At 52.8% G+C, this 12,361-nt stretch overlaps 1 protein-coding gene and 1 non-coding gene across 2 annotated transcripts; both read left to right on the top strand.

Annotated features, from left to right (window-relative positions):
• The first annotated feature begins 3,495 nt into the window (after window positions 1-3,495).
• On the top strand, window positions 3,496-5,845 carry LOC119095045 (gastrula zinc finger protein XlCGF17.1). Its single transcript, XM_037217946.1, has 4 exons — window positions 3,496-3,513; window positions 3,625-4,044; window positions 4,105-4,266; window positions 4,484-5,845. Exons 1-4 carry the CDS (start codon window positions 3,496-3,498, stop codon window positions 4,943-4,945), a joined length of 1,062 nt encoding a protein of 353 aa, XP_037073841.1. The 3' UTR covers window positions 4,946-5,845.
• A 1,732-nt stretch (window positions 5,846-7,577) lies between these two features.
• On the top strand, window positions 7,578-7,649 carry TRNAH-GUG (transfer RNA histidin (anticodon GUG)). Its single transcript has one exon. It is a non-coding gene; the product is annotated as a tRNA-His (tRNA).
• The last annotated feature ends 4,712 nt before the right edge of the window (window positions 7,650-12,361 follow it).

Here is a 12,361-nt window from a genome sequence, read left to right as displayed (position 1 = left end):
TATGGATTAAGCCCTGCGAGGGCTCTTTCTCCAACATCAGTATTGCCCCGGAAGGAAGTGAGATACTGCAGTTATAGCTGATATGTGGCCGCTGGCCAGATCTGCTCTCGCCTTTCTTCGTGCATGCGACGCCTTAAGTCTGGACAGAAGGGACGGACCCAAAATCTAAAATCTAAAATCCACTGCGCTGGCCTATCTGCACAAAGACCCAAACTCCCTAAATATATATCCCCTATAATAATACTCCCTAAGCACGAGGACTTTTGTCATCGCCAGCAAGTGATAATTTAGCATAAATGAACCTTCTGAAACGAGAGTGTTTATGATGGTAAATGATGCGCTGCGTTTCCTTTATCTTTTTTAAAAGTTTATCGCCTTTATTGTTATATTACAAAGGTTTCTGACAGCTTTGGCTCGAGGTGACAATTTAAGGCTGTCTCAAACTTCATCTTTGTCGGTGACAGAATATACACTTTTTCACCCATGATCAGTCACATGGCGAATTACCATCCGTAAAAACTTCGCGCATTCGTCTTTCGATTGCGAATGTTTACGCTACACGAATACGAGGTAACCGCTTTTTTTATTTGGCGGTGTCGATCCCGCCTCTCGGCCGCAGCTGTGCTTTTCCAGATGCATATGTAAACGACCATGTGCCTGTATCAGATGGAATGCATACGGTCTGTGGGTTCCACCTTTCAACAACAGCCATAAGCCCCGGACTCCGCGATGGTACCAGCGACAGTTGCAAATCAATCGAACACGTCTCACTGGTTGTCCGGCCACAGTTTAAGCTGCACACTACCACCTCCACCCGTTGGGCTCCCTCCCATACAGCCAGTTTTACTCGCGTGCCTCAAGTTATGCTTGTCCACTGGCTGCTTGCCCCACCCCGCTTTGTCTTCTGCATGGGAGGTTTGTATGCTCACTGTATAGCCAGCGACGTATCATTCGTTATGGCCGAGTGGTTCAAGCGCTGGCACCTCCCACATGGCGATCGGGGATCAGATCTCGGGCGCAACATGGCGCCTGGGCGCCAATTGTGTACTGCAGTATCTGGTGCTTCATGAAAAGGTGCGCGACAACACGCGTCGCGTTCCTTCCACTTAACGGCCTATGCTCCTTCACATTTATGCATGTACACACGTGTCTGCAGTTCAGTCTGTGTTCTTCCCCTCTTTGAACAGCATACATCTGGCCAACTGCAGAGTCGATAAGCTCTCCCAGCTTGTTCTAGAGGCTTGTCTACGGCATAGCCTGTATTATTTAAAAAGACGCATCTGCTCGTGTACTGCACAGCATGAGTTTTTCCCTAGTTGGGCCTGTGCGCAAGCCTGCTGCCCAAACTGGAACGGGAAGCCTGTCCCCAGCGGGCCTGTTGCCTGGCCGGAAGCCGCCCTCAGTACTGCATGCCTGCTGCCCGGCATACATCCGTCCCCAGTTCGGTCTAATTCCCCGACCCCGTGTAGGCTCAGCGATGACAATCGCCTCATAAAACGTTTCGTACACGTCATAACGAAAGATCAGCTGACACGCATATCCGAACTTGACTGCTACAAACATGACGCACACCTACGCCAGAATTGGCGGTGCATGCCTTGTGTGGTGGAGCTTTGTAGGGTGGGGAGGGATGTGGATTTCGCACTGTATTTGTGAGGTTGGAGTGGTACATAAAGGCATTATTTGCTTGCCATAACGGATACGCCTTTTTGAACGTTTCATGAACTACAGCTCCTGCACTTTGCCCTTGTGAGTGTGAGATAAGGTACTGCAACTTGCTCGCTTAAGGGGCTATGAGCTGGGAATTTACAGAAAAAATGAGGCGCACCATGGTCTTTACCCAATTTGCTGTGGGATGTGAAGTTCAGTTAGGGCCATACTAAAATTGAATTGAACTGTTTTGACTTAGATGGGATCTCTTGGAGAGGTATGGCAGCTTGTCTTATAGAAAGGAGATTGTAAAGTTGGGAACTAGTGTTGTTTATGGGCTTGTGCTTGGTTTCTGCACTGCAGCCAGCTGAGTGTTAGCTCCATTTTGTACCATGGGTATTCTACCAGTACCTTTTTGCTCACCATGAGTATGCATGATTCTGCTCATAACATGAGAAGTATATATACTAGCTAGATAATGGTATGTTATAAACATTAAAGCTTGTCTGAAGGCCCATATTTTGCAGGAAAGAACATGACATGATAGAATAAAATGCTTAACCAGCTTTCCCAGAAGTGTGTATTTTTGGATGCACTTTTTACCACTGGACAACATGTATGGGCCTGTAGGAATCAGAGAAGACTGATGGAGTTATGCTTTGAACAGAGCTCTAGAGATAAAAGGGTACACTATAACAAATTATTCAATGAGCCAGGAGTAACTTGTCTAAATACAAAGTTTAAAAAGTCTGTTTTGAAACTGGGTTGATGTGATTGGTATGCATTGTATGTAGGATTGCTTTGTCATGTGTGTGCTTCTCTATCATAAATATTTAGCACATTCTGTTTGATCATTGATTTTAATTACAAGCAGTGAGGTCTTGCTTCCTCAGGTTTGAATGCCTCTGTGTAAAATGGTGTGTTTGAGGTTACACTTGCTTGAGGTGGAAGGGCATACCATTATTTCAATTTAGAGCAGCAACACACCTGGGCAAGACCTTATTTTGGTGCTTACAGATGTCATTTTGCCTCAACTTGTCACAGGTACTTCTGTAATGTTGAAAATTCTCTGGGTTGTGACTTCAAATTCAGGCTTTGTGACAAACTGTTGTATTTTACTTTGTTGTGTTCCTTGTACAAGTTGCATTGTGTGTTTTAACATATGCTAACTTTGCAGGAGCTGACAGCAGAACACTGGAGCAGGGAGCAGCTGAAACTGATACTCCATTACATACATCCACTATGGACATCCTGGCTATCTCATCAGCGGCCATTCTCTGTGACTCAGACGCCCTTGTTGATGATCCTCTCCCCGTGTCGACTATCGCGGCGATCCCTCCGCACCAGCTGGCCAGCGTGGACGTGCCACCAGCTGAGGTAGAGGGCGACCCCGACCCTGGTCCCGACCATGACCCCGACGACCCCGCCACGCTGGTCGGCCCGGCGCCCGCGCCGGCCCTCCCCGGCAGCCGGAGCCGCCGGCCGGCCGCGGTCGAGGCGCGGCCTCCGGCCCTGCCGTTCACCTGCGAGCGGTGCGGCGAGGCGTGGGCCGACCGCCTGCTGCTGGCGGCGCACCAGCGGCGGCACGGCACGGCGGACGACGTCCTCACCTGCGACCGCTGCGGCCGCGCCTTCAGCCAGTCGCTGGCGCTGCGCCGCCACAGCCGGCGACACGCTCCTCCCGCACCGCCGTCCGGCCAGCGGGAGCTGGGCCGCGCCAAACGCCGCACGCGCGCGCCGCATCGCTACGTGGACTCGGCGTGGGCCGGCGGCGGCCGGCTGCGCGTGGCGCCCGAGCAGACGCTGGCTTGTGGTGTCTGCGACGAGGAGCTGCCCGAGGACGAGATGCGCGCGCACCTGGCGGCGCGGCCCGACACAGGCTTCTTCCGATGCGGCACGTGCAGCGGCGTGTTCGGCCAGCGCTGCCAGCTAGAGCGGCACGGCTGCGAGCAGCGCGCGCCGCCTCGCGCGAAGCGGCGCAGGGTCGCGCGGCCGGCCGCCGGCGCTGCCACCGCCGCGCCGGAGAGCGATTCAGATTGGGCAGGGGGAGAGCCTGAAGGCGAGGCGGACGCGGAGGCGGAGGCGGCGGGCTCGGCGGACGAGTCGACGGCGCTCGCGTGCGACGTGTGCCAGGTGAGCTTCGCCAGCCGTCGCAATCTGAACCGGCACCGCGCGCAGCACGACGGCGGCGCGCGCTTCGCGTGCGAGGAGTGCGACCGCTCGTACGCGCGGCTGGACGACCTCACACGCCACTCGGTGGAGGCGCACCGGCAGGAGCGCCGCTTCCGCTGTCCGCGCTGTGTGCGCAGCTTCACCCAGAAGCGCATCGTCGATTACCACCTGCGTTCGCACGCGGGCGACCGGCGCACCCGCGCGCAGGCGCAGCCGCCGGCCGTGGAGGCGCAGCCGCAGCCGGCGCAGCTCGCCGAGCCGGCCGAGCCGGCCGAGCTGCAGCCGGTGCGCTACCACTGCGAGGAGTGCGCGACCGGCTTCGACACGCGGCGCCGCTTCCTGCGCCACCTGCAGCTGCGCCACGACCAGGCGACGCCGCGCTACGGCTGCGAGCTGTGCGACGCCACGTACGCGCGCATCGACGAGCTCACAGCGCCACACCATGCACGTGCACGGCCAGAAGCGCACGGTGCCATGCCCGCGGTGCTCGCGCCGCTTCACGCAGCAGCGCATCGTCGACTATCACGTGACGGGCCACGACACGAAGCGCGTGTACGTGAAGGCGCGCCGGCCGCACGGCTGCGCGCAATGTCGGCGCGCCTTCGCCACGGCCTCCGAGCTGGCGGCGCACGAGTGCCGCGTGGCGCGCGCGGCGCGGCAGCGCTGTGTGTGCGACATCTGCGGCCGGCGCATCAGCTGCCCGCAGGCGCTGCGGCGGCATCGGCTGCTACACAGCGACGAGCGGCCGGCCAAGTGTCCCACCTGCGCCATGGCCTTCATCGACGACGTGGCACTGGCCAAGCACGTGCTGACCCACTCGGAGGAGAAGCCGTTCCTCTGCGACCACTGCGGCAAGGGTTTCCGCTTCAAGGACTACCTGCTACGGCACACGCGCTTCCACACCGGCGAGCGACCCTACGCGTGCAGCGGCTGCGATAAACGCTTCGCCACGAGCGACACGCTCAACCGACACTTTCTGATCCACACGGGCGAGAAGCCGTTCGTGTGCCACGTGTGCCAGCGCCCGTTCCGGCAGTCGCAGCAGCTCAAGACGCACATGAAGGTGCACGAGCGGAAGGAGCTGCTGCTGGTGCTGGACGCGCCGCTCGTACCCGCGGAGTGAGGCGTCCCCTCGCCCAGAGCGCGTGTGTGGCGCATGGGACGAGGCGAGACATTGGTGGAGCCCGGCGGTGCAGGCCGGCCGTGGTTTGCAGCGTACGTGCATGTGGATGTTTTTGGAAGGGGGGGGGGGGGGTGGACTCCGAGTTTGGAGAGGGCGCTGGTAATCGAGCGGGTGTAGTCGGGGTGTGTGCAGTTAACAGGTTCCCGTACCCGCAGCCAGTTTATCGAGGATGAGGTGTAGCGTGGCTCTTTCGAAGGGGGTTTCCCGGGTTGTTGGCTGAACGGTGTAATCGTGCTGCCGTGCTAGGTGGGTGCTCGTGTGTGTGTGCGTGTGCATGATGAGTCATGACTAACCATATACCTGCGCGTCAATTCAATGTGTTTTGCTATGTACTTTACGTTCAAGCGTGTGTGCATACGTTTTGGAATGCGTGGGGACTGGTTGCTTCATATTACCCACCCTGCATTCTCGTCGGCGTTATTTCGGGGCATATAAATCAGCAATTTAGTTCCTTACGCTTGTAGTTGAATTGAATTTAGTTCCAATCAGTATATTATACAGCTAGCTCCGGCTCCACATGCGGTGCGTAGGTTGCACAGCCTATATACGTATGCTCCGCTCTCGCCATCTGCGTGCAAGGTGTTGCTGTTGGTGACAAAAGCCAGAGTTTAACCCAAACGGAGCTTAAGTGTTGCTTTGAGTGAAATGCTCGCAGTGAGCCTCTGAGCTGTTTTGTGCAGCGAGCGACACGGGGGTGTGGTTTTATGTTTGGTTGGGGTAGCTTCAACGCGCGACTTGGAGACCAACTGCGTCAAATGCGGGAGAAACCCTATTATGTGTGCTTCGGAATTAAGTTTAACTTTTCCCTGCTCAGCCCGCGATTTTTATTGTAAAACTATGCCCCCAAGAGCAACGCATTCGTATGGGATAGGTTGTCGAGAGGCATTGTATACAACTTATTGTGTTCCGTGTTTGTAATACACATTAAAGAAATGCTCGGTCTTTCACGTCGTCTTGGCCGGGCAGCTGTAAGCATGGCATGACAGCCAGGTAGGCAGTGGAATACGTTGTCAGACGTCTGTCCGACGCCTGATGTGTGCTTAAATTGTGTGATGTCTGAAACCTGAAAATTGTGCGGGCTATATCCTACCCGTTCAAACCTTTACTCGGGCTCGGGGTGTAGCTGCAGCGGAATAGAGTCAGCTGGTATTCTGAATGCAGGGTGGATTCGTGCCTTCTGAACCGTTTGGATAAAACAATGCCTCGGTGATTCGAGGAGCGGATACGTAAGCAGCGCGACATATTCATTGTGTTTATAACTGATGCGTGCACTTTTTGTTAAAATAGGTGCCCTTTATAGACCCCTATGACAGCCATAAAGCGGTGTTCCTCGAAAGCTAGTGACGCTGGAATCGGCTACACCACATTCGATTCTGGAATTGAGCCATATCTCCCTGGGTCGGAATCAGTCAAACCAAGAGTTGCTCTGCGTTTCTCAGTCTGTTGGAATCGGCTCCGCCTACGTGATTGGTCGGATTCGGTGTCACTTTCCTGCACCGAAATCAAACACCACTGTGCTACCATCCAGGGGACGGCGACAGTTCATCAAATGATTCTCTTGCCCGTTCAGCCACCGACGCCAGCGCCAGTGGACTTGAGCGGCAGCGGCACCTACTTCTAGCGCTGGAGATGGCCACACTGGACCATAATGTCAGCGATGTGCAAAGTTCCTGAGGTCTAGGGGATGTCAAAGATGGCCATTAGTTTCTTGGATCTTGTGCATTGGGAGTTGTAGAACATAGGCACTTGGCATGAGCAATAGCCAGACCGAAAGCCCTCCTGGCTCTCATGAATCTGGGCTCAGTCATCGCATTGGTTCAATGGATTCGATGGTAGTATATTCCACTTCCTGGTCCATAGATAGGGTTTGCAAACTCAGATGCAGCACAAGGCATGTACACGCATCGCACTGCAATATATTTCCGCGGGAAATGTTCAGCAAAACCGACAAAAACCTTATTCACCTGCAGAGCATCACCGAGTGCATCTGCAAACGTCAGCACGCTCGCAGGCGGACACGTGGTCATATAAGCTCACCCAAGCTTGACACAACCTCAGCTCATCTTTCGCAGATGCGCGAAGAAAGCAAATGCTATCAGCTGTACCTTTAACCAAATGCTTATAGTGTGGTTGGAATCGTAGCTCATCCCAGTATGGACCACTGATTTTCAAATTTGTTGTGGTCGATGCCAACTTAACTCAGCAAATCTGCTGTTTTCTCTCTCGCTTACGACATTGCCCATTACCAAGCACCCGTAAGGATCCGAGATGCCTAACGCGACGCTTCCGGGTCGAACACGACAAGCATTGCCACTTTCCCGACCGAGTCAGATTCCGAAAACGCGCTTGGCAGTACGGCATATCATAAACGTCGTGATATGGAAGCGCAAAAGTGCATTACTGACGTCACGGTGCAGCCCGAGGAGCTTGGGAGCGTGAGGTATGCAAACATGATGAGCAGCGTTGAGTGTACTAAACGGCAAGAACATGAATTTTAAATCGCGTAGAGCACCTCGTGTATGAGAAGCTGCATGTTTGGATTTTACGTTTTCCAGCAGCATCCTTGCCACCAGCCGTGATAGTCTAGTGGTTAGGACCTCGCGTTGTGGCCGCGATAACCCCGGTTCGAATCCGGGTCACGGCAGGGAAAATTTTCTGTCATGACGAATCAGATTCAGTATGTTAACTGACAGTATTGGTTTACTAGCGCCGAATCGGACTTCTGTTGTCAGGGCATAATGTGCTGTACTGCATATGACAGGTTTGGGGAAATGGCGTCAGCTGCCAATTGCAAATTTTGGCCAAATGGCGTCACAAAGACTTCAGTTCGTAGTTGGAGGTTCCATGAATATATGATGAATATATATATATATATATATATATATATATATATATATATATATATATATGTGTGTGTGTGTGTGTGTGTGTGTGCGTATGTGTGTGTGTGTGTGTGTGTGTGTGTGTGTGTGTGTGTGTGTGTGTGTGTGTGTGTGTGTGTGTGTGTGTGTGTGTGTGTGTGTGTGTGTGTGTGTGTGTGTGTGTGTGTGTGTGTGTACAAGATGAAATCCAATGCACATAGTAGAACATTCACGCACAATGCAGGATCCATTCGCTTTTCCTGGGCGAGCAGAACAAAAGACAGCCTACCGACAGGCCAGCCGGTGAACCGATGTCGTGGTGAAGCACAAAAACAACGAGGTTGCGAAATCGCCCGGCCATCACTCACGTTCGGCAGTGCAGGTATTCACCCGCCGCTGCTATCAGTTGAAGGCGATTGCAGAGCGGCAAGACATTCGAGAAATCTGCCCGACTCGGACAAACAACACGTCGTAGAGAGCAGCGAGGCAGGGCACCTGCTGCTGTATTTTGGTGACTGTCGCCGCGCTGCAGTCTGCTCCGCGGCTAGCGGCGGAAAACTGCGAAAAGGACCGAAAGGAACGAGTCAATCTTTAAGCAATGCGCCAGTTAATGCCAACCGACAGCTGGTGCGTTTTGCCCCCACTTTGGTTTCCGAGTGATGACAGCCAACCCTGCAGAGACAGCGACATGGCCTTACAGTCTGCTTTCCAATACCCGTGTGTCATGTGTCAAACAGGAAGGCAAAGGTCAGGCCAAGAAAAGTTACGTATCTTGTTTAACTTTCTTCTTACGTTTCTCTTTTAACTAAAGTGACGCATATTGCTAGCTCATCTGTATTAACCTCGGTATCAAAGCACTAGCAAGGTGTTTTCCTGTCCATGTTCCTTCAAATTCCACCTAAAAATCCCAAAATTCAAGTCGCATGCTTTCGTCTTTATCCACCAGCTGTAGTTCCAGTCATGGATTTAGGAAGCAAACGCAGCGTGTAAGCATACCCCTGCCGTGTAACAATTTTATCGTCCTCGGCACGAGTTCTCTGTTTGTTTGCAATGTTTGCAAAGGCCCTGACCAAACTAGCCGGTGGATCGCTTCCAGCTCAACAACCACTTTTGTCGGAACATTTTACTTGTCTGGCTAGGCCGTCCCTGTTTCAGCCTGGCCCGCTAGCCCGGTTAACAGCTAAATGGCTTTCACGTCCAGTGGAAGACGGTTACAAAACTGATTCCGGAGCGCGATTTACAATGTCTACGACATGTTGAGTGGATTACTAGCATGATTTTTCAAGCCACATTTTTTGATCCATGAAAAGCTCAGGACGGCCTAAGCCTTTTTCATCTTCGCTTGCAGTGTTCATCTAGGAGCGGCGTCTATGACTTTTGCGCGCACGAAGTCAACGTCGCTGACATTTGCCGTTCCCATCGTCTGAGGGAAGATACTGTTTTCGTAATCCAGCATTACTGGATATGATTTCCAGAGCTGACGCGTTGTTGAACCGGAGTGACATGTGAGAAGGCCCGCTGGCTGGGATCACACCAGACCCGGGCGGTCACGTCAGTTCCCTTTCTGTTTCCTTTCTGTTAGTGCTCTGGCATGAAGTGCAGGACAACCAATCACTATCACAGGACTTCACTTCTGCTATTGTTTCGATAAAGGCATGTTGCCGAAATATCAATCCAGCCATATCCCTATTCTCCTGGTTTTTCTCAGAGGAATAAAGCTAATAATACTGTTATCCATATGAATAATGCTCCTCCCTAACACACTGAACAACTCACGCAATCTTTTGCCACATGAATGCGTGAGCATAGTTAAGCACTTACGCAACCTACATTTTCGGCATCGTGCCAGCATTCATGTCATTCCATAAAGCCATCCAACCCGTGTGCACCGCTCATCCTATTTTACTGGGCCCTTCTCTCGTTCATCATGAAAACCTTCTCTCAACAGCGTCAGAGGACTGCCCGCAGTTATAACAGGGGCGGTAAGGGGTCCCCTCTTATTTCGAAGATGGTCTTCTGCCTCATCGCACCACAGTTGCATAGCCGGTGGGGAAGCAACTTCGCAGCCATAGCAACTTGGAGGTGTAAGACTCACATTCGTTTTATTATTTTCACGCCAGATGGCTCCTGACGCACTGCTCGAATTTTCCCTTCGTATGGGGAGGGAGGAGGGGGGAGGAGAGGGGGGCTTAAGAGCATACATCAAAGGTTTGTCTGAAATGACTTGCAAACAGTTTTGACTTTTGAACATGCTGGTAAGGTTTTGGATTTCTGAGTTTACACCACTTGTACACCACTCATGAGTATAATCTAGCTTTTGATATTGGTGGTTCTGAGGCCAGAAGGTTGAGGTTAAGGCCAGAAGCCATACAACATACCTATCTGGAAAACAAAATTCGCATTTTCTGCTAGGTTGAGGTCTCATTTCGCGACATGGGCCTCTTGCCGTACATTGGCTCTCACCTCATCTCAACTCCGACTTTACCCGATATTTCATAACTGGGGCTTCCTTTCGATCATATGACATCACATTGCTGGTCGTGGCCTGTCTTCCTGAACTCATCATTGCTGCTGACCGCGTACCTTATGACTTTCGTGGGCCTTCCAGCATTGCAAAGCGAGCAAAATTGCACGTTTCCCTCTGTGCCTGACGACATGGAGGGCGGCTGGTCATCCAGTTCGCCCGGTGACGCCCCCCCCCCCCCCATGCACGACACCAGCGGTGACATCATGACTGGAAAGACCCTGATGAGTCATACGTTGACGCGTGATCTGGTTGGAGGTGCCCTCTAAATGCGCACATTGTCAGGGCCGAAGCTCATCTTGGGTTAAGGCATTTCAGCTCATCGACAACCTTAGCGACACCTTGCAGGCTGGGATAGCTCAATTTAACGCACACGTCACGAAACACCCACTCCGTAACGTTCCGGATGAGGAGAGGAGCAGCATCCTAGCGACCAACTCAGCCCGGACGCCTGGCGCCTTTCCTTCGTTCAGAGACCTCATTCGCAGCCCCTCCCACGGGGCCGTGACCCGGGGGTCCACCAGCCGCCTCGGGCAGCCCCGGCCCACGCTGGCAGCGGCGTGCTTAAATGAGGGTGTTCGCACGCAGGAAAGAGACAGCCTGCCTCGGTTGTGCTTTAATCGGTGTACTGAGACGGGAAAGACGTGCGTGCTTTGCCGTGACGCATCAGGGGAAAACCGCGTACCACGATAACCTGCGCTGCACGAAAATGCACGACATGCGATACAGGGTTCTGCGCATTTCAGGCACGGATCATGTACACAGAAGGCGTTCGTGCGTCCACCCTTTGGCTCGCTCATGGAGTCGATGACATCTGAGGGATTTATGATGAACCAACACGCAATCTGGGTCCGTAGAGAACTCGCATCGGAAGGCATGTTGGTTCAGCACATGTTTCGACCGCAATCCTGGCAACTGGCTTACCTCTGGCCTCGATCCGGGCACTTTGAAGCATTGAATGACTGGGCTAATCCTTGTGTATTTCCTTATCATGCATCTTTGTATGCACTGAACATCGGTGTTTACATACCGCCGCACTAACTGCACAGTTGATGCAGCCAACAATCATGAGAAGCCAAGCGCTCGTGTATCCACGGACAAAAAAACACCCATGAAGCACAACAAAGTGATATGTGTGCCGAGGATCGTGCAACACGCTCAAGATCCTCGTGCAGCCATCAGTACAGTGAACATTGGAGACGGACATGAGAGCACCAGTTACCTGGTTTTGCCAGCGGTACAAACCATTAAAATGTTCCACTATTAAATATCATTGGCAGTACAGGGAACTAGGCGAAGGAACTACATGGTACAGCGTGTAATCAATACTATAGCAACAAAATCAGCGTGCATGCAGTTGCCCCTTATATTTATGTCAACACTTGCAGCAAGTAGCTCCCAAGAAACCGCCCCATCCTTAGAAATAGTCGGTTTGTTAAAGGTACGCTAACAATACGGCTAGCTTACCACTCGAATAATGTAAACAACTTCACGCACGAAAACAGTAAACAGCTTCACACGAAACTTGTCAAGGAGCTGAGTCGCTGACGTTGAACTGGAGGTTGCCGCATCGCACGAGCCTTAGCATGCCCTCAATTCACTCATGTCCGAGGCAGCAGTGCCTTACGTTTGCTGGACGACATTCGAGTGGTCGCGAGTCCGCGGAATCTGTCGCCACTCTGACGTCATCACGCTTTTCCACCCGCCACTGGCGTCTCTCCATCTGCCATTGGTGAGCATTCACTCGCCATTGATGTCGCCATGCGTCAAAATATTCGCCACTGACATCAGCACGATTCTCCGCCAGTCGTTGACGACTGTCCAGCTCTCACTGGAGATCTTCTATCTGTCGTCAGCCATCTTCTACCTGTCATTGGCGATCTATGCCTGTTGCTGACTCTCTTTTACCTGTCAATGAGGTCACCGGGTTTCTTCACCTGTCCTTGGTTACCTGTCAACAGCGTTCGCACC

The sequence above is a fragment of the Pollicipes pollicipes genome, unplaced genomic scaffold, assembly GCF_011947565.3.
Source record: "Pollicipes pollicipes isolate AB1234 unplaced genomic scaffold, Ppol_2.1 Scaffold_4219;HRSCAF=4965_pilon_pilon_pilon, whole genome shotgun sequence".
In the NCBI taxonomy this organism is placed as follows: Eukaryota; Metazoa; Arthropoda; class Thecostraca; order Pollicipedomorpha; family Pollicipedidae; genus Pollicipes; species Pollicipes pollicipes.
The sequence above is the reverse complement of the archived record's forward strand: the minus strand, read 5'-3'. Positions and strand labels throughout refer to the sequence as shown.